Source organism: Amblyraja radiata, chromosome 25 (assembly GCF_010909765.2).
Source record: "Amblyraja radiata isolate CabotCenter1 chromosome 25, sAmbRad1.1.pri, whole genome shotgun sequence".
In the NCBI taxonomy this organism is placed as follows: domain Eukaryota; kingdom Metazoa; phylum Chordata; class Chondrichthyes; order Rajiformes; family Rajidae; genus Amblyraja; species Amblyraja radiata.
In genome coordinates, this window is record NC_045980.1 from 36,180,505 (window position 1) to 36,202,377 (window position 21,873).

Sequence of the window (21,873 nt, forward strand, 5' to 3'; positions counted from 1 at the left end):
GTCCAGTGCGTTTGGTTTCTGCTCTATTTGTGAACACAGAGTCATAATCATCACCTAAGCATGACAGTTTATTTCAGTTTGTGGCTTTCCTGTTGTGACTTGTTGTAACTGTGACCTCTTGTGTCTTCTTGTATCTTGTGCATTCTGCTAAATACATTGACATTTTTAATCTCTGACAGAGTCTTATTAATGTATAAATTGAGCTTTCGTAAGTGAGGCTATTTTGTGGAGAAACATTGCGTCACAATTGTAGTTTTAACAGCATTAAGCTTCTGTTTGCCTAAGCAATTTCATCTTTGAATTTTAGGAAATAATTGATCAGTAGTCGCTGTTCAACCCACTGCGAAGTTCAATTAAATGTTAGCTGAAAGTTTCAGAGAATAAACAAGACAAATGGTGACATTTGACGGTGGCACCAGAATATATGAAGCAACTGTAGTTGCATGATTCACACCGTACAATCCTTGAAGCAACTGGAGACTTTTATGTTTCTCCGTTCTCTTTTTTTGCATCTTAGTTTTACAACCTGTAGTGCTGACTAATAACACAATTTATAAAAAAGGTTGAAAAGAATAACAAGATGTTCTCAATTCTAGAAAGGCCATTCATTACAGTTAGATGTTGAAGACAGCAGAGAATAAGTGAATTGATCATATAACAGTTCAGCAATGGTGAACATTGTGATTCTTGAAATGGAAACAGGAAGTGCTGTAAATAGCTTCATCTCTTCTTCTGACGGTTCTTGGAACGTTGGAGCTGAAAGGTTAACTCTGTTATTCTCTGCTGAGCTGCTGTCGTAACGTGCTGTTTCTGGCATTTTCTGTATTCAATATGAGGTTTCCAGTTTGTACATTTTTTGAGCCTGTGCCTTGTAAATGGTGATGGGCCATGTAGTGAATGGTCACTGTTGGGATAGCAGAAGAAAAGAATCATGTTAGCCTCCTTTCTTGAAGATGTTCACGATTACAGTGTCTCTAAGATCACTTCCCAGGTGCAGTTTGGCAGGTTGTGGAGTTGCGATTAAACTTCCTTGCTGCTGTATTTTAGAACTTCAGCAGAGATCTCCAGCTCCTGAGGTGTTAGTTATCATTGGCCTTTTAGCATATTGGTCACAATATGACTATGCTGATTGGGGAGAGGTGGCTGAGAACTGGAGTTAAGGATGCTTATGTAAGGGTCCAAGAAGATTCTCAAAAGTGTTCCTTCCATTGGGAAGTACAAAGTAACCTTTCTTAGATAGCATCTCATAGACAACCCGATAACTCCCAGGAGGAACTCAGTGGATCAGACGGCATCTGTGGAGGTAATCAGTGCAGTGGAGGGAGGAACAAACGTTTCCACGATCCCTGAGATGCAGCTTCTTCAGTGTTGTCACTAGCCAAGGCCACACCTCCCTTAGAGCCACTGCAGTGTCAATGCTCACAGGCAATAGTGTTCTGTATGCAATGCCAGTGGAGCACCACACAGTCATCACACTGATGGTACTGTACCTTTAATGTTCAAGGAAGAACCACGATTTGATTGAGCTGTTTTAGTAAAAGTATTTTATTGTAATCTTTTGCTTGTGAAATGTGTCTGTAATGGGTGTTACATGCAGTCTAAAGATTCACCGTTGGTTGACACTTTATTCATTTTTGTTGCTGTCAAAATGAGTCATTCTCTCTGTAAACACACTTCACCCACACACACAAGCCATCAATAACCTCGTGATGCAGTTCCATTGATGGTGAGTTGGTTTTATGCAATAGATAGAACATAAGCATATCAAGTTTAATTTTTAGTCTCTTCAGATGTCTGTGTCCAGGTGTAATTTTGGGGAAGTTGCTTGTTTCTAGCTGCAAGAAAATGGGGATTATACAATTTTGCTTTTGTATTGCCTTGTATTTATTATCTGTGGGATTTGGGACTGTTACAAAGCTGAAGCATTGCCTTTTATAATACAAGGACATCTTTATTTTATTATGCCAGATGTCCAGTATTTTTGTGGTTTGTAATACTTTCAAATATATGTGGTAGTAGCTCAGATATTCAGAATTCTTGAAAACAAACTGATATCTACGCTGAGACCTAGGTTAGTGGTGTTGGTCACTGACTATCTAGTGGGCATGGTGGAACACCATTTGTTGGAATGTTAAAGCTTTAAAGTGGGTCATTCAACACCACTGCTCCATTAGAGCTCCTCTCATCCCACTTCATTTGGCTCCTGCTTCATAAGTTTCTATTTCTTTCTCCCTCTTGTAAGTATCCAGAAGGGTTTTGACCCGAAACGTCGCCCATTCCTTCTCTCCAGAGATGCTGCCTCACCCGCTGAGTTACTCCAGCATTTTGTGTCAGCTTTCCTTTAAATGCATCTGTGCTGTTCCTTTTAACTTCAACAACCACAGACCTGCAGCCGTTCACGCACCATCTAGTCACTCTGGAGATTTCCCCCTGAGTGTCATTGCACTGGAGTTGTCTGATGACACACACTGTGAGATGTGCCACTTAGGAGAGCTGGCACAAAGATTTTGCTAATGGCTGTTGAGACAAGAAATGCCTGGGCAATTGTCCATATTACCAGGTAATGTTTGTGTATAAATCTTGTTGTAAATCTGAGGCGAGGGCTGGAGCATGTGTCCTCAGCACTACAGTTGCAATGTTGTTGAATGCTGAATCTCATGTCCTCAGTCCTTTCTTGATATCGTAGAATAAATTGAATTGAAGACTGGCTTGGGTGAAGGTAGGGACCTCGGGTAGAGGCTTGGAGGGTTAGTTAACTTGCCACTTCCGGCTAAAGCTTTAATTTATATGCTGAGTTACGGCCTTTTATGAGCATGGCTATTTCCATGGGACCTCATCACTCTAATTCTTCAATGTTAGTAAGTGAATATAGTGTGTGGAATGATCTAATATTGTTTCTATAGTCCAGCATTGTTGCTTTACTTTATTATCTGGTGCTTCTCCTGTGTTCATCTGCATTATTCAACTCGTGTTGCCTGGCTGTTGATAATCATGGAATCCAGGGATGTTTTGAGTTTGTATATCTGACAGGTAGTGCAAAGTGAGATGATAAAGCAATCCTCTGCGTTCTTCCAGACCTGAAAACACCATGTTGAGCAGGCTAGGAGTGGAGGAGGATGAGGAGTGATCTTAGAGAGGTGTACAAAATCATGAGGGGAATAGATTGAGGTAACGCACACTCTTGCTCAGAGTAGAGGAATCAGGAACCAGAAGACATACATTTAAGGTGAGGGGAGCAAAATTTAAAAGGAACCTGAGGGGTAACTTTTTTACACAAAGGGTAGTGAATGGAATGAGCTGCCGGAGGAGACAATTGAGGTAGGTGCATGGATAGTTGAGAAACATTTAGACTGGAACATGAATAGGGTCAGTTTATCATGGGCTCATATATTGTTTAGCATATGATGAGCGTTTGACTGTACTGGGCCTGTTCTCGCTGGAGATTAGAAGAATGAGGGGGGACCTCATGGAAATGTACTGAATAGTGAAAGGCTTGAATAGAGTAGATGTGGAGAGGATGTTTCCACTCGTGGAAGAGTCTAGGACTAGAGGTCATAGCCTCAGAATTAAAGGAAGTCCCTTTAGGAAGGAGATGAGGAGGGAATTATTTAGTCAGAGGGTGGTGAATCTGTGGAATTCTTTGCCACATAAACATAAAAACATAGAAAATAAGTGCAGGAGTAGGCCATTTGGCCCTTCAAGCCAGCACCGCCATTCAATATGATCATGGCTGACCATCCAGAATCAGTACCCCGTTCCTGCCTTCTCCCCATATCCCTTGATTCCGTTAGCCCTAAGAGCTATATCCAACCCTCTCTTGAATACATCCAGTGAATTGGCCTCCACTGCCTTCAGTGGCAGAGAATTCCACAGATTCACAACTCTCTGGGTGAAAAGGTTTTTCCTTATCTCAGTCCTAAATGGCCTGCCCCTTATTCTTAAACTGTGACCCCTGGTTCTGGACTTCCCCCAACATGGGAACATTTTTCCTGCATCGAGTCTGTCCAATCGCTTAAGAATTTTATATGTTTTTGTAAGATCCCTTCTCATCCTTCTAAACTCCAGTGATTATAAGCCTAGTCGATCCATTCTTTCTTCATATGTCAGTCCCGACATCCAAGGAATTAACCTGGTGAACCTACGCTGCACTCCCACAATAGCAAGAACGTCCTTCCTCAAACTATGAGAGCAAAAATGCACACAATACTCCAGGTGTGGTCTCACCAGGGCCCTGTACAACAGGCTGTGGAGGCCAAGTCAATGGATATTTTTAAGGCAGAGATTGATAGATTCTTGATTAGTACGGGTATCAGGGGTTATGGGGAGTGTGGGGTTAAGAGGGAAAGATTGATCAGCCATGGCGGAGTGGACTCAATGGGCCGAATAGCCTAATTTTGCTCCTATCACTTATGACCTTAGCAGCCTCATGTGCTGCACTTTATCATAGGTCTTCTGAAAATCCAAGCAAACATCCACGGACTCTCCTTTATCCTCCTTCTTTCTCAAGTCAAGTCAAGAGAGTTTATTGTCATGTCTCCCAGGTAGGACAATGACATTCTTGCTTGCTGCAGCACAACAGAATATTGTAAGCATAAATACAGAACAGTTCAGTGTGTCTATATTTCTGAATTTCCCTGAGGGGATCAATAAAGTATTTATTATTATTATAGCATAGACCATGTATATACACATATAAATAATTCCATATACACATATAAATAATTCCTCAAAGAATTCCAACAGATTTGTCAAGCAAGATCTCCCCTTGACAAAACCATGCTGACTTTGGCCTATTTTACCACGTGCTTACAAGTACCTCGAAACTTCATCCTTAATAACAGACTCTAAAATGTTATCAACCACTGAAGTCAGGCTAACCTGCCTATAATCTTTTTTTAATTGCTCCCTTCTTAAACAGTGGTGTTCCATATGTGATTGTCCAGTCCTCTGGAACCACTCCTGACTCTATTAATACCTTCCATTAAACCTGAGAATGGTTGTGTCCATTTAGCCCATTTATCTTTCAACTTTGCTTTTGCGGGATGTTATTTTCCTTTGCACAGCAGATCATTATTTTCCTATTATTTAACTGCAATTTGAACACAATTATGGGAATTGGATTTAAATGTTCTGTGTTTTAAGAGGTAGCACGTGATCTGGTCACATCGCAAGACAAGGTTTTAAACCTTATGGGTATTTTAATTTATATTCTTTATAATTTTCCTCAATTGGACTTTTTCTGTTACTTATCTGACTGCAAGGTAGATAACGAGTGTAACCAGAGAGTTTATAATTCTGTACAGAGTTCTAAATCCATTTCATGCTCAACTTACTCTTTATGTGGTGAGTAGATTTAACCTTGTTGGGCAAGTCGGCAAGCTTTCAGTGCCCATAAAGTATAATTGTTTAATGTGTACAAAGACTCTTTGTATGAGTACCAGTGGGTACAGTTAGATCTGGTTTCTTACTGCTAGAAGCTTTGCAAAAAGACTTCAAATCTCTGGCTTGAAATTTGTTATTATATTTCTAAAGAGGAATATTTGGTCACTGTAGCTGTTATATCTTGCAGCGTTTTTCCACCTGAGTACTATGCATCCAAACTGCCAATTACTGTTATATCGGAATATCAAAAGTTGTAGAAATAACATTAAAAATAATTGGAATCATAATATTCATAATACACTATGTGATTATTAGTGTGAAGACATAATGAATGGTTTAAGGAGCAAATTAAAAGTTGCATTATTGGAGACTTTTGTTTGACGAGGGAACTGGTTTAGTCTGCTCTGGCGTTTCTCATGCTGGCCGAGCAGTGAGGCACTTTCTTGGATGTTAGCAAAGTAATAAATCCATGGCTGTGTCATCGATCAATCATCTCATAATCCTTTTCATGACTTCATCTCCAAAAACCCAATCAAGAGAGTTACACACAACCTTCTTTTGACAAATTTGAACAAATGATTGACGGTTGCCTCACTTCATTTCGATACATATCAGGCAAAAGCCAGCATCCCATCACCCACCTCACTTATGCCTTGCAGACAATAGAAAGGGCATGGGCTATCGGTAGACGAGTCACTTCCCACAGGATATCCAGCCTCTGCGTTGATCTTGTAACCAAAGTATTTATGAGTGGATCAGAACATTGATGCAGTGGAGAACTCAGGGATGACATTACCCTTCAGTAGCTAGGACAGGTGATCCTACTCTCTATTAGATATGGTTGTTGCCTGGAACTTTTGTGACACTGATGTTATTTGTAACTCACCAGCTGATGCTTTAGTGTTATCCAGCTGTTGCTGCATGCAGATGCCATCTTTAACCTCTGAACTTAAACCAAGGTTCTGCTTACCATCTAGTCATAAATATCACTGGCGTTCCGGCAAACAGGCCCAATGTCCCGGCAAACAGGCCCAATGTCCCGGCAAACAGCCCCAACGTTCCGGCAAACCGATCCAATGTCCCGGCAAACCGATCCAACGTCCTGGCAAACAGACCCCATGTCCCGGCAAACCGATCCAACGTCCCGGCAAACCGATCCAACGTCCTGGCAAACAGACCCCATGTCCCGGCAAACCGATCCAACGTCCCGGCAAACCGATCCAACGTCCCGGCAAACAGGCCCAATGACCCGGCAAATCGATCCAACGTCCCGGCAAACAGCCCCAACGTCCTGGCAAACAGACCCCATGTCCCGGCAAACAGCCCAAACATCCCGGCAAATCGATCCAACGTCCTGGCAAACAGACCCCAACGTCCCAGCAAACAGTCCCAACGTCCCGGCATACAGTCCCAACGTCCCGGCAAACAGACCCCACGTCCCGGCAAACAGACCCCACATCCCGGCAAATAGTCCTGGCAGATAACCGGGAATCCCGGCACACAGCCTGATGTCCCAGCAAACAGCCATGGCATCTGGGCAAACAGCCATTATTTGCCTGTCAATCAACATTGTCAAAAGATAAATGATCAGGTGACTGCAGGTCAACTGGCAAGTTTCCTGAATGACGGGTGATTCAACTTTAAAAGTACTCTGCTGTAAAACACTTTGAAAAAGTAAAGAAATGGGTCATTTTCAAGCGGACAATCTATATTTGATGGGGTCTCCTGGGGAACAGAATTGGGGCCTTAATCATTCACTATCTAGATGGAGGCATGGAGTTCAATGTGTTCCTGGTAATATAAAGATTTGGTGATAGAACAAATGGCAAAGAAAACAGATATTGAAGGGATATAGAGAGAATATGCAAAATCACCGGTAGTATTGCGAGAAAATATGAGACAGGAAAGAATAGAAAAGGTAATTATTATTTAAGGTAGACACAAAATGCTGGAGTAACTCAGCGGGACAGACAGCATCTCTGGAGAGAAGGAATGGCCGACGTTCGGGTCGAGACCTTTCTTCAGATTCAGATTCAATTTTAATTGTCATTGTCAGTGTACAATACAGAGGCAACGAAATGCATTTAGCATCTCCCTGGAAGAGCGACATAGCAAATGATTTGAATAAATAATAATAAGTGGGGGGGGGGGTGATTGGCAGTCACCGAGGTACGTTGTTGAGTAGAGTGACAGCTGCGAGATAGAATGTAGTCGGAGACAGTAAGACTGGTGGGAGAACTGGGAAGGGGGAGGGGATGGAGAGAGAGGGAAAGCAAGGGCTATATTAAGTTAGAGAAGCCAATGTTCATACCGCTGAGGTGCAAGCTACCCAAGCGAAATATGAGGTGCTGTTCCTCCAATTTGCACTCTGACAATGGAGGAGGCCCAGGACAGAAAGGTCAGATTGCGAATGGGAGGGGGAGTTAAAGTGCTGAGCAACCGGGAGATGAGGCAGGTTAAGGCTGACTGAAAGGAGGGGTTCACTGGAACAGCGGTACAGTAGATGAGGTTGGTGGATTCACTTGTGCCTCCTCCAACCTCATCTAATGTATCCGCTGTTCCACGTGTCAGCTCATGTACATTGGCGAGATCAAGCGCAGGCTCGGCGATAGTTTCGCTGAACACCTCCGCTCAGTCCGCCTTAACCTACCTGATCATCTGCACTTCTTTCCTATTAATTATTATTTAAGTGGCTTCAGACTATTAAACTTTGGTGTGTTACAGATATGGATGTCTCCTGTATGTAACAAGGTGAGCATGTCAGTACAAGTCATTATGAAAGCTAATGGAATGTTGGCCTTTGCAATGGGGGTTGAAATGCAAGAGTAAGCAAGTCGTAGCTACAATTGCTGAGACCATACCTGGAATACGGCGCATTCCATTAAGGTCCTTTTTGAAGAAAGGATATAGTTCCCTCGGATGAGCGCAGTGACGTTTCACTGGATTGAGGGGTTGTGTCATGGAAAGCTACTAAGCAGAGAGGGGCTAGCTATGCTCACTCGAGTTCCGAAGAATGACAGGTGACGTATCCCAGTAAGTAAGATCCTGAGGCGGCTTTACACTGCAGATGCTGAGGGGATGTTCTCCCAAATAGGGAGTTAAAGTAGAAGAATTATCATGGGAAAGGAGGAAATTCCTCTCTGGATCAGGTAGAACAATGGATTGAGGCCAAAGACTGGATCACCGGTGATATTATTGAATGTGAGGGAAGACTGAAGGTACCTAATGGCCTATTTTTTCTTATGTTTTTAATGCTCCTTTTTTCTCATGTCATTGAGGATGAAGCAGGTCCCACTCCAGAGTATTGACGTGACACATGGCTGATGGTGTGTTGCCTCAGCTGAGGTGCTCTCTCATGTCCTTACTCAGGTGCTGTCTGCATGGAGTTTTTACGTTCCCTCTGTGACCATGTGGGTTTCCACAAGATGCTCTGGATTCCTGCCATCCCAAAAACATGTTAATTAGCTCTATAAATTATCCATTAAGTAAGTAGCACAAGCTGCAAAGAAGACTTGATGGGCATATGAAAGAGAATGACTTTCAGGATTATAGGGGGGAAAACAAAGGGAAATGCCACTGATGGAACTGCTCTGCCAGGAGTTGAACTATATTAAAACAAATAGTCCTGTTTGTGCTTTCTCATGTTTAAAAAAAAACTTGTCTGACATTTATTGTGCACAGCCATAAATAGCTTTGACATATCCAGATTAGCTGTGTCGAGGGGGAAATGTAAATATTGGATTGACAGCGACAATGCAGGATCAAGCAGTTAGGCATTGCCTGTTCTCTCTGATCATTCACGATTTGTCTGAAAATACAACAGGCAAATCCCTCTCATGCAAAGTATTGAATCCTTAAGTATGAGTGGAATCAATGTTGAGTTGATGGCAGCGGCTTCTCGGTTCTCAGCAAAATAATTCTCTTGTTTCTGCTATTTTTTTGATAATTGAGTAATGACAGTCGATTAATTAATTGGCTGGAAAATGTGGCTAATCTTTAAATACTTCAAGCTGATTGCGATTGTGTGACCTGGAACATTCCACATTTAAACTTGACCACTAAATGATGCAAGTGGCAGTGAGAGTTAGTCAGACCCATACTGAGTTCATGCTGTTGCCATGACGGTGGCATGGGATAGATGTTCATTGCAAATGTACAGAGGCAGAAAACCCATTGGTGTTGTTTTTGACAAATTACTGTCTTTAAAAACACTTGGCTGAGGGAGCTCAAGAAATTGGTTGTTTTTTTTACTTTTGATTATTTTATCTGATGAACCTTATTCGATGCATCCTTGGCAGAGGATTATAGTGAAGTACCCAAATTTAGAACTGCTCAAAAAATCTATCACAGATATTATAAGCCGCATAGACGTGACTTTTAAATTGAATACAACTGTTGAAGGGAATATTTAATTCTGCCTAACGGGCATGGTCTTGTGTTAAGCATCCACCTTTGGTCATAGTTTTTCGTTCATTGTGCTTATTGCTTGTTTTTTTTTTAAACTGATATTGATATTGTGCAGGAAATAAAGATTCAAATTCAATTTTGATGGTAGTAAAATTGTTCAAGAAAATCAAATTTTGGCAAAATGTGTAACTTGAAAGAAAGTCTTCTCAGAATAAACTGAGAATATTTATAATGCTCTTGTTATATTCCTAAATATATCCAAATGAGCCATCATAAATGCTGTTTTTGGTAATGTTTAATACTGCAGCTCCTCCAATGCTACCACCCGCACACCTAATCGTCATTGAACACAGAAACTAGGTTAAAGAGTCAAAGAACATTTTAGGACCTTCACTGTCAATGGTATGGCCCTGGGAGTGTTGTAGAGCAGAGGAATCTAGGTATATAGTCCTCTGAAGGTGTCATCACAGGGAGATAGGATGATCAAGAAAGCTTGCGGTACATTGGCCTCCATCGGTCAGGGTATTGTTGAAGTTGGCATCTTATGTAACGGTTGTACAATACATTGGTGAGGTCACATTAGGAGTTTAAACCAACATCTGCAGTTCCTTCTTTCACATTTGGAGTATTGTGTTCCCCTACTATTGGTCACCCTACTATAGGAAGGATATTGTTAAGCTTGAGAGTGCAGAGAAGATTTACAAGGATGTCACCAGGACTTGCCTGCACAATGCCCAGCTGTACAATATCTTTTCACAATTTATGTAGCTCTATCTTATGTTCTCAAGCATCAGAGACAACATCTTGCAAGCAAACTCAATGCTTGCATTTATTTCAAGAGGGCTTGTATACAAAAACAGGGATGTATTGCTGAAACTCTATAAGGCGCTAGTAAGGCCACATTTGGAATATAGTGAGCAATTTTGGGCACCAATCTGAAGAAGGATGTGCTGGCTCTGGTAGACCTCCGATTACACCATCCCAGATAGACACAAAATGCTGGAGTAACTCAGGCAGCATCTCTGGAGAGAAGGAATGGGTGACGTTCGGGTCGAGACCCTTCTTCAGAATGATGCCAGGGGAGTGGGCGGGACAAAGATAGAACGTAGTCTGAGACGAGTAAGACTGGTGGGAGAACTGGGATGGAGAGAGAGTGAAAGCAAGGGCTATTTGAAGTTAGAGAAGTCAATGTTCATACCGCTGGGGTGTAAGCTACCAAGCAAAATATGAGGTGCTGTTTCATCTAATTTGCGCAGAGCCTCACTCTGACTATGGAGGAGGCCCAGGACAGAAAGATCAGATTGGGAATGGGAGGGGGAGTTAAAGTGCTAAGCAACCGGGAGATCAGGTAGGTTAAGGCTGGCTGAGGGAGGTGTTTAGCGAAACGATTGCCGAGCCTGCACTTGGTCTCGCCGATGTAGAGAAGTTGACACCTGGAAAAGCGGATACAGTAGATGAGGTTGGAGGAGGTGCAAATGAACCTCTGCCTTACCTGGAAAGATTGTTGAGGTCCTTAGATGAAGTCGAGGGAGGGAGGAGGGGGGGGGGGGGGGTTAAGGGGCAAGGGTTGCATCTCCTGCGGTTGCAGGGGAAAGTACCTGGGGAGGGAGTGGTTTGGGTGGGAAGGGACGAGTTGTCCTGGGAGTTGCGGAGGGAACAGTCTCTGCAGAAAGCAGAAAGGGGTGGAGCTGGGAAGATGTGGCCAGTAGTGGGATCCCGTTGGAGGTGGCGAACGTGTTGGAGGATTATACGCAACAGCTGCAGAACACCGTGCCCTGTGCTGGCCCTGGAGAAGATCCAGAGGAGTTTACTAGAATGATCCCAGGAATGAGTAGGCTAACCCATGATGAACATTTGTCGGCACTGGGCCTGTACTCGTTGGAGTTTAGAAGAATGAGGGGGGTACCTCATTGAAACTTATCGAATAGTGAAAGGCTTGGATAGAGTGGATGTGGACAGGATGTTTCCATTAATGGGAGAGTCTAAGACTAGTGGTCACAGCCTCAGAATTACAGGACATCCTGTTAGGAAGGTTATGAGGAGAAATTTCTTCAGTCAGAGGGCGGTGAATCTGTGGAGGCCATCAGTGGATATTTTTAAGGCAGAGATAGATAGATCCCATAGATATATTCTTGATTAGTACAGGTGTCAGAGGTTATGGGGAGAAGGCAGGAGAATGGGGTTAGGAAGGAGATATTGGTCAGCCATGATTGAACGGTGGAGTAGACTCGATGGGCCGAATGGCCTAATTCTACTCTTATCACATGACAAGATCAGTCTCAGATTCTCTTTCCGATCTCTCTTCATCACTAAATCCTCTTCATAATCCTTCCTGCCACATAATCAGACGTCCTTCCTTAAGTAAGGCACCCAAACCTGGGACGCAGAACTGTCTGCAACATAACCCAGGGTTGATTTGGTTTAGCGGAGGCTCATTTACCATTTTTTAACTTGCTCTCCTTGTTTAATAAAGGTGAAAAGTAAAAGGAGAAAACAGTGGGAACACTTAGCACATCCGGCAGTCTCTGTGAAAAGATAAATGTACTTATTGTTTCTGGTCCAAAACTGTCAGAAGCAGAAACTTGAGAAAACAAGTAGTTTAACTTACAGAGAAGGTGAGAGCAGAATGCACATGACATAGGGAATATATGTGATAGAATGGGGCCAAGGTTCCCATGGTCAAACACTGTTTGCAGAGCTGATAAATTAATGAAGGACGTTGGAATGAGAGAAAATAATGTAAGGGACAGTGTAGAAGCTGCAGTATGGAGGTCACGGGAAATGAAACCAAAGCGAGAATGTGGACAGTGCCCAGCACATAAGGCAGAGTTTGTGGCGAGCAAGGTGCTGTGACAATCTGAAATCCAAACAGAAAATGGTGGAAACATTCAGAAGATGTGGTGGCCTCTGATGAAAGAGAAACTGTTCAAGTTGGGGCTTCTGATACAGGGTCCGGGACTTGAATGTTAACTCTGTTTCTCCTTCTACAGATGCTGCCTGACCTTCTGAGTGTTTCCAGCATCTTTTATATGCTTGATATTTGTTCTGCATGTTTAGTCAGAAGCCAAAATAACATTTAAAAACACATGAAATCAAAGATTTTTTACTATATATAAAGATGCATCTGCTTGGCTTCAGACTAGATTATGAAATTCCATAGCCTCCAGCTTCCTGTAGGATTGTGAAGAGGTGTGCATTAGTCAGACCTGGAATTCATGCAATTCAGAACTTGCCATCCTTTGCATCACATGACAGCTACAAGGGCTGAATAGTCATGTATTCGTAAAGCTCCGTTCATTTGCCCAGTTAATTCATCTTGAATCTGAATTAGCTTGGTCAAAGTTTAAATCCCTTACGTAATAGCAATTCATTCAGCAGACAAATAGCTCATTGTACGCAAGTAACACTGAATTGATGCCTTCAATTAACAAAGTACTAAATCAAAGTCGAGGTTCATACGATTTCATAAGATTTCTATATATGCTCATTCATCAAATTACTTGCCCTGCTTTTTGGCATTCACCAATCCACACAAGACATGGGGAAATAAAGTGGCGACTCCTGCAAGTGACACTGAGTGTGAGCTACATGATCTATGTGCACGGTTTAGCATTCTGGAGTCTGAGGAAGAATCAGAGAGCTTCACACTATCTTTGTGAAGATTCACCCTTCAACCAAATCAACAGATCCGCTGAGCCACAATCAGGAAATTAGTATATCATTCATACTGCTTACTTTTGAGTTTCTTTTGCTGACACCCATGATGCAGGAAAATGGCTTTAATCAAGCTGAAAGCATTTTTTGGCTTAAATGGTGTATTTAATTTTGTCTCAAACCTGGGCTGATTTGCAATAATTGAATTGATTGGCAATTAACTATTTACAAACCACAGTAATGAAGTCACTGAGATAAGTTAATAGACTGGAATTATGCAAGGTATCTCATCTTCAACATTTGACAGTGCTTCATAATTCATCAGTGACATATGTGATGATTTATGGTAATGTAGCAATGGGAAAAGTGTCATCCTCCAAGTGCATTTGAATGAGTAGTATTGCAGTCTCTGCGTCCTCACTGCTGGGGGCTTGGTAAACATCCATGATACTGAAAGTTTTCATGTGTGTTAGGAAATGTTATCTTAAAAGGGAAGTTACAAGTTGTAGTCAGACAAATTTAGACTCTCCACTAATTATTGATCAAGTTTGTCCTTATTTTTAAAATAGAAATTGCGAGATATGATCAGCAGGTTTGGTAGATCTGTGGAGAGGGAAACAGTTTCAGCTTTGACAGTTCAACAGTCCTACCACTGTCCTGAATCCATGAACTCCATTTCAATCAACATGGTTGCTTCCAACAGTTTCTGCACATTTTGGGATTTCAGAATCAGAATGCTTTATTGTCATTGCATGTGTCACATACAACGAGATTACTGTGTCTCTCCATTTAAAAGAACTTCAAACATTCACATACTCATACTTTTTACACTCCCTCCCTCCCCAAACCCACCCATGGATTCACATTTACATAAATTAACACTCTCTCCCACCCCCCCTCCTTCCCCATAACCCGCTCCCGAGACAGAGTTCAGTTCCAAGATTGCTGATGGGTAAAAGCTGTTCTTGAGTCTGGCAGTGCGTGACTTTAGCGACCTGTACCTTTTTCCTGAGGGCAGCAGTGTAAAAACGTGGTGACAAGGATGTGTAATGTCTTTCACGATATTACAGGTCCTGCTGCGGCATCTGGAGTGGTAAATGTCCTCCAGAGGGGGCAGGGGGAGTCCAATGATACCCTGGGCAGTTTTTATCACCCTCTGGAGAGCTGCTCTGTCAGCTGCTGAACAGTTCCCAAACCAGGCAGTTATGCAGTAAGTCAGTATGCTTTCTACCGAACAGCGGTAGAAAGACTCCAGCAGTTTAGCAGACAGATGGGCCTTCCTCAGTGTTCTGAGGAAGTAAAGTCTCTGTTGCGCCTTTTTTACAACTACAGCAGAGTTCACAGACCATTTAAGATCCTCACTGATGTTGATCCCCAGAAATTTAAAACTAGGCACCCTCTCCACCTCCTCGCCCCCTATCTCCAGTGGCTTGAGCTCCGCTCTATGTCGCCTGAAATCAGTGATGATCTCCTTTGTCTTTTTAGTGTTCAGAGAGAGATTGTTGTGAGCACACCACTCAGAAAGTCTGTACACCTCCTCTCTATAGGCGACCTCGTTCCCATTTGAGATGAGCACCACCACGGTTGTATCGTCCGCAAATTTTATGATCCAATTTGCGGGGTGATGAGGCAAGCAGTCATGTGTGTATAGGGCGTAGAGGAGCGGACTGAGCACACAGCCCTGCGGTGCTCCTGTGCTGAGGGTCAGGGATGTCGAGGTGTAGGGTCCAAGTCACACCGTCTGTGGGCGTTCACTGAGAAAGTCCAATATCCACCGACACAGTTGACTGCTGAGGCCAAGGTCTAGCATTTTTGTGATCAGCTTGCTGGGTATGATTGTATTAAAAGCTGAGCTGTAATCAACAAAAAGCATCCTGACATATGACCCCTTCTCCTCTAGGTGTTGTAGTGCAGCATGGAGGACAGTGTTTATGGCATCCTCTGTAGATCTATTAGCCCTATATGCATACTGGTGTGGGTCGAGTGAGGGGGGGAGAGATCATTTAAGGTGACCTAGGACCAGCCTTTCAAAGCACTTGGAGACTACAGATGTAAGAGCAACGGGCCTGTAGTCATTGAGGGAGTTGATGTTTGTCTGCTTGGGCACCGCCGGGATGATAGTGGTAGCATTAGCTTGTTAGGTTACATGTATAAAGCATTAAATTTTCAAAAGCAAACAGTTCAGCAAAAATGCAGATAAGTAAAGAATGTTAAAGTAAACCTTAATTGTTGGAGAATGATATTGCATATTGAAATCATTTAAAGTGTGTGGAATATAAGACCGGCAGTAATTTCCTCAGCATAACAATCACGTCTAGTCATTGAATTATATGGATGCTGCCCCCCCCCCCCCACTTATCTGGGACCATTCAATCCCACTCATTCATACCAACCAAGGTGCCCAGCTGAAATGGTCCCATTTGCCTGCATTTGACCAATTTCCCTCCAAACCTTTTCAGTACCTGTCCAGATTTATTTTAAGCATATACCCAACTCCACACCCTACCCCTATGTGAAAAGTTGTCCCTCAGATCCTTTTAAAATCTTTCCCCTCTCACTTTAAATCTATGCAGTGTAGTTTTAGATTCCCCGACTCTTGGAAAAAGACTATGACCCCCTCGTGATTTTACAAAGGTCTACAAGGTCATCCCACAAACTTTTTCACTCCATGGGGAAAATTGTCCCAGCCTACCCAACTTCTCCTTATAACTCAAGCCCTCCAGTCCTGGTAACATCTCCATGAATGGTTTCTGCACAATTTCCAGCTCACTGGAATAAAACCATCTATTAAAACATCATAATCGCTGTCTTGTTAGGGAAATGCTGTGTTCAGGAAGAGAATTTGCACAGTGTAAATTGAGGGAAATGATCTGGTGGTAACTACAGCTCAACACTGCTTAGATTTCAGTGTTAGCGGTAATATAAAATACAATGATTATCTCTAATAAACCCAGTGCGAGCGCCAGGATTGGCGATGAGAGTACGGGGGTAAGGTTGGGGGAGGATGGTGGTTAATTCTAGCCAATGGATTATGGTGGGTGGGTAATTTAATGCTACTTATAGACTTAAGAACATTATAAATATTTATTGAAAAAGTGTTTAAATGTGCTGCTGTTCTTTCTCTTTTTAGGTGTGTTTAATGAATCAAAACCAAGGGAGTGCTGGCAGTCACTGGATTATTTTTTAACTGTGAAAAGACTTTCCATCAGGCAAAATGCTCATAAAGGAATACCACATCCCTCTTCCCATGAGCGTCGAGGAGTATCGTATTGCACAACTGTACATGATTCAGGTATGATCTACAATGGTCTGAGATTGTAGCTGACTTAGAGTTTGTCAATGCCACTGATCAGCTAATCATGCCATTCCCTGGTTGTTAAATATTGGCCATTTCTGGTCCGGGTTAGTGTGACACAGGCAATGTTTAGCATCTTATGTTTTGAAGGTAAGCTTGCCTCATCTCATAGAGCACAGATTTTTCAATGATTTTCTACGAAGGACTGTTGAGGTTTGATTTAATTGGTATGTGCATGTTCTAAATGTTATTTCTCTGATTGTAAGCGTTATAAATAAGCTGGGTATTTGACCCAGAAATGTTCATTGTTGAATGATAAAGCTGAAGATTTGTTAGAATAATCCTGAAATATCTTGTTAACTTGTGAATATGTTAGGCTACTCGAGATCGCTCGCTCTTGCCAACTAAACGATCAACATTTGCATTGGGCTAAACGTAAGCTACCATACCTATCAACAAGAACAACAGCATCTTAATGCAGCATCTTTCACATTGCAAAATGTTCCCATAGATTTCACAGCAAGTTATTGAATAAAAAATGACACAAAGTCACAAGATATATTTAATCAGGTGATCAAAAACTTAGCAAAAGTAGTTTTGATGATCTCCTCTTTGGAGAAAGTTAGACAAACAATGAAGTGTAGGATGTGCATTCTAGAGTGTAAACACCAGGGATAGACAGTAGACAACAGGTGCAGGAGTAGGCCATTCGGTCCTTCGAGCCAGGGATTAATAATAATAATACACTTTATTACGGACTCAAGGTCCAGACAAGGGGCAACATTACATTAAAAAAGCATTGCATATCAAATATCATAAATATATATAAAATCTTGGTATATCACTTATAAAAACATCATAATTTATATAACCATATAACAATTACAGCACGGAAACAGGCCATCTCGGCCCTACAAGTCCGTGCCGAACAACTTTTTACCCTTAGTCCCACCTGCCTGCACTCATACCATAACCCTCCATTCCCTTCTCATCCATATGCCTATCCAATTTATTTTTAAATGATACCAACGAATCTGCCTCCACCACTTCCACTGGAAACTCATTCCACACCGCTACCACTCTCTGAGTAAAGAAGTTCCCCCTCATGTTACCCCTAAACTTCTGTCCCTTAATTCTGAAGTCATGTCCTCTTGTTTGAATCTTCCCTATTCTCAAAGGGAAAAGCTGGTCCACATCAACTCTGTCTATCCCTCTCATCATTTTAAAGACCTCTATCAAGTCCCCCCTTAACCTTCTGCGCTCCAGAGAATAAAGACCTATATATTTTTTAAACACAATACTTAAGTTAAAAATCCAGATTAAAAGATGATTAATGTCCTACAACGAGACAACGATACCAGTGTCTCCACAGCTGGGATTCGTAGCGTGTAGTGCTAACCCTTATGTTTGTCAAGGCCACAATAAGCACATTTTTAGTCATTTATCCTGCAAATGAATTTATACATGTGGTGTCTTAGGATAGCTTCTAAAGTACTAACTCCTGCAGCCACAAACATATTACTGGCACTACACCATCTAGGTTGCCTCAGCAGTGTTCTCATGGCATCGTTATATGCCACATTTAGTCTCTGCATACTTGTCTTTAAATAGTTCGACCACAGGTGCGCAGTGTAGAGTGGTGTGCAGTATGCTCTAAATAGCGACATCTTCACCACATCTGCACACGCACCAAATTTACGCAAGAGGATATTCGCCTGTACATACAGCATGTGTCGTTGCCTATAAATATCCTCATCATCTGTCATTTGTTCTGTAATAATATGCCCTAGATATTTTATCTTATTACAGACACTAAGATTGTTGTCAGACAATTTAAAATCAGGATATTTTAGGCATTTATTCTACAGATCATAACAGCACTCTTACTAGCATTATATTTAATGTCATGTTCCACACCAAACACAGAACATATAGTAAGGAGCTGCTGGAGACCAGCGCTAGATGGACTAAAGACCACAAGATCATCTGCATACATAATATGGTTCACTAAAATATTACCAATCACGCACCCAGTGTTACAGGCTTTCAATTGTTTAGACAGATCATCAATATATAGATTAAAAAGGACTGGGGACAAAATTCCCCCTTGTCTAACACCATTGCTAACCCCAAATGGGGCTGAGACCCTATTGCCCCATTTTATTTGCATAGTCTGGTGGGCATACCAGTAGGCTAGAATTCTAACAATGTATTCAGGCACCCCTCTTTGACTCATTTTACCAAACAGCTTTCTGTGATTAACACGGTCAAAGGCTTTGGAAGCATCAATAAAGCACATAAGGATTGAAGAGTTTTTGCCTCTATATTTGTTTACAATCTCCTTTAGGGCATATATGCATAAGTCAGTGCCATGTTTAGCTTTAAAGCCAAACTGGTTATCTGTGGAGTTAACAAACTCATTTATTCTATCCAGCAGAACTCTTTCTAAAACTTTTGACAATATGCTGGCTAAAGCTATGGGCCTGTAATTATTTAGGCTGCCTACTTTACCAGCTTTGTCCTTAATGACCGGCACTAACAGGACAGACAACATTGAGTCTGGTAACAAGCCATGAATCATAAAGCCAGTAAAACAAATAGCTAGGAGAGGAGCTCTCCTCATACTTAAGATGTTCAGCAGAGATATGATCCAAGCCACTTGCTTTGTTGTTGGACAGCTTGTTCATGGCATGATACACCACATGTGACATAATCACCATCGAGTCATTATTCTCAATATTGTCCACCCTATACAAGTCACCTTGGACACAGTTGAATAAAGTGCTATAATGTTGTCGCCATAACTCCGCGATATTAGCTGTTCCGGAGATTCCAACTACTGTACATGGTAGAGATGTTTTGCAACTGCTAAGAGCTCTCACTTCCTTCCAAAAATCTGTAGCATTGTTAGTTAGCAGCTTCTTAGCCATGGAATCAGCCCTCATAGCTTGCTCATTTTTACAGATGAAGCGAACAGCATACTTATACCTTGCATTAGTGAGCTTCTTGTGCTGAAACACAGGCCCCTGTCTGGGTCTACCTGCCATAGCCCATGATTTGGTGGCTTCACGGGCTTCAGTATGATACTCAGCTACATACTTATTCCAGCCAGGTCTGATGTTATGTGTCTTATTTTTATGCTTGCAGTAGGGCTTACTGCCTACATATAAGGCGCTTACTATATCATTATACATGGAGCAGATATCTCTCCTATGCTTCATATCTTTACAATTAACATTACTACATATTATTGCATCTTTAGGTAGATGAATATTGCTTAAGGATTTATCTGTACGGGCATAATAGACTAGGATGTCTTCCTTTGTAAGCGTTGACCAGTCCAGTTTTTCTGTATTAAAGCTATTTCTATCTCTGGATACCACAGGTATGTGTTCAACATTTATTGTCATAGCAACAGGTATATGATCAGTCATTGCTGCCCCGTACAGAATGCTCATACACCCCAATGAGGCATGTGCATCAGCTGTACTAATACAGTGGTCCAGCCATGATGTGGTGTGCCAGGCCTCACTAATATAAATATAGCTATCTGTAGGTAAAAGCATTTTGCTTGACAATATTAAATTATTATCTTGACAGAACTGAGCCATATGATTGGCAAATAATGAGTTCCTATCTGAGATATCTGCATTCATATCCCCAATGACATATACACTACAATAATTATTGTTTTGAATGAAAGAATAGATGAAAGCAAGTCTATTTAAATATTCATCCTCATTCTGATGGCATTCATAGGGTGTATATACATTCAGGATAACAAATTCCTTGTCGTTGTGAGTAAAGTGAATGGCAATGCACCAGTCAACATCAAGCTGAATCACATTTACTGATGAGTCAAGCTTCTTGTTCCATAGAATAGCCACACCACCTGGCATCCTACCTCTGAGTATTCCCATGCCAAGGTCAGTTGTAGACTCCCCAGCCCCATGAAAGTTGTCATTGAGAGAATTGAGTTTGTCCAAGTCTTGCTTCGCTAAGAATGTCTCTTGCATACATAGTATGTCACAGTTCTCCAGGAGGTTGTCAACAACTGAGCGGCGAGCTTTATCCCCTGCGCTCTGGCCCAAACGCAGGCCACGATTATAAACTTGAAGATATTTTGAGGGCTGTCGTATTTATTACTGAATTTATCATTACAACGTACACTGTTTACTCTGTGAGCTTCATGAAGCAAGGAGTTGCATTGCTCTCTGGTGTATATGACCATTCACTCATTTGAATCTGTGGACTGGAATGCATGAGGGACATGGGGAGATCTATGGTAATTATTTTACACTGAAGGCAAGCACATAGGTGACAAATGTTCTGCTAGTTAAGACACAGGTAGTGGTGAAATGACCTGCAGTCTAAAGGGGATTGAACAATGGAGGCCTGCCAGGATTGGAATAACCAAGCCTCGAGGTAAGAAGGGCATGGATAAGGGTTTTAAGCAATAGACGAGTGAGCCAGGGATTAAGGCAGGCAACATTGTATAATCAGACATTGAAGAATCAGGCCCTTCGGTCAACTATATCCATGCTAATCATCAAGAACCCATCAATACTAATGCCATTTGCTAGCATTTGGTTCATGTTGTGTCAATTTAACTGCTTGTCCAGATATTTCGTAAATGTGAGAGCCTATGGCTCCGCCAGCCTCTTGTACAGCATGAGACAAGGTAGTATTTCTCCATTATGAGGTTGGAAACTCAACTCGGCTTCTTATGTGATACCATGCTTTCAAGCAATCTGGTTTGGTTCGAGGACAGCACAATGTACAACTTGTTGAGCTTCTGCCTCACAACTGTAGGGACAAGAGTTAACCCTGACCTTCAGTGTCATGTGTGGACTTTGCATGTTCTCCCTGTGACTGTGTTGATGGGCTCATTTGCACCTGTCCCTAGTTGATTCTATGGGGAATTGATGGAAGTACAGGGTAAATAAAATGGGAATAAATGGAGATTTGATGGTCAACTACAGAGACCTTGCCCAGCAGCTGATGGTCAACTACAGAGACCATGCCCAGAATGTCCAGCAAATCCATTAGTGGATGTTAAATTTATGTTGGTCTCCTAACAATACAAAATCAGTGGGTTTAGTAAACTAGATATATTATCAAAATCAAGCCGAGAA

The 21,873-nt window shown here is 41.9% G+C and overlaps 1 protein-coding gene across 6 annotated transcripts in view; it reads left to right on the forward strand.

Annotated features, from left to right (window-relative positions):
* The window catches only part of pitpnm2 (phosphatidylinositol transfer protein membrane associated 2), a 148,633-nt gene that overhangs the window by 38,921 nt on the left and 87,839 nt on the right, over window positions 1–21,873 (forward strand). For all 6 annotated transcript variants that reach the window (XR_004415752.1, XR_004415753.1, XR_004415754.1 and 3 more), the window contains exon 3: window positions 16,574–16,735. Coding sequence is in view for 3 of the 6 variants with exons in the window: in XM_033043904.1 (XP_032899795.1) it covers window positions 16,658–16,735 (78 nt within the window). In the remaining 3 variants the exon portion in view is untranslated. The remainder of the gene's footprint in view (window positions 1–16,573; window positions 16,736–21,873) is intronic.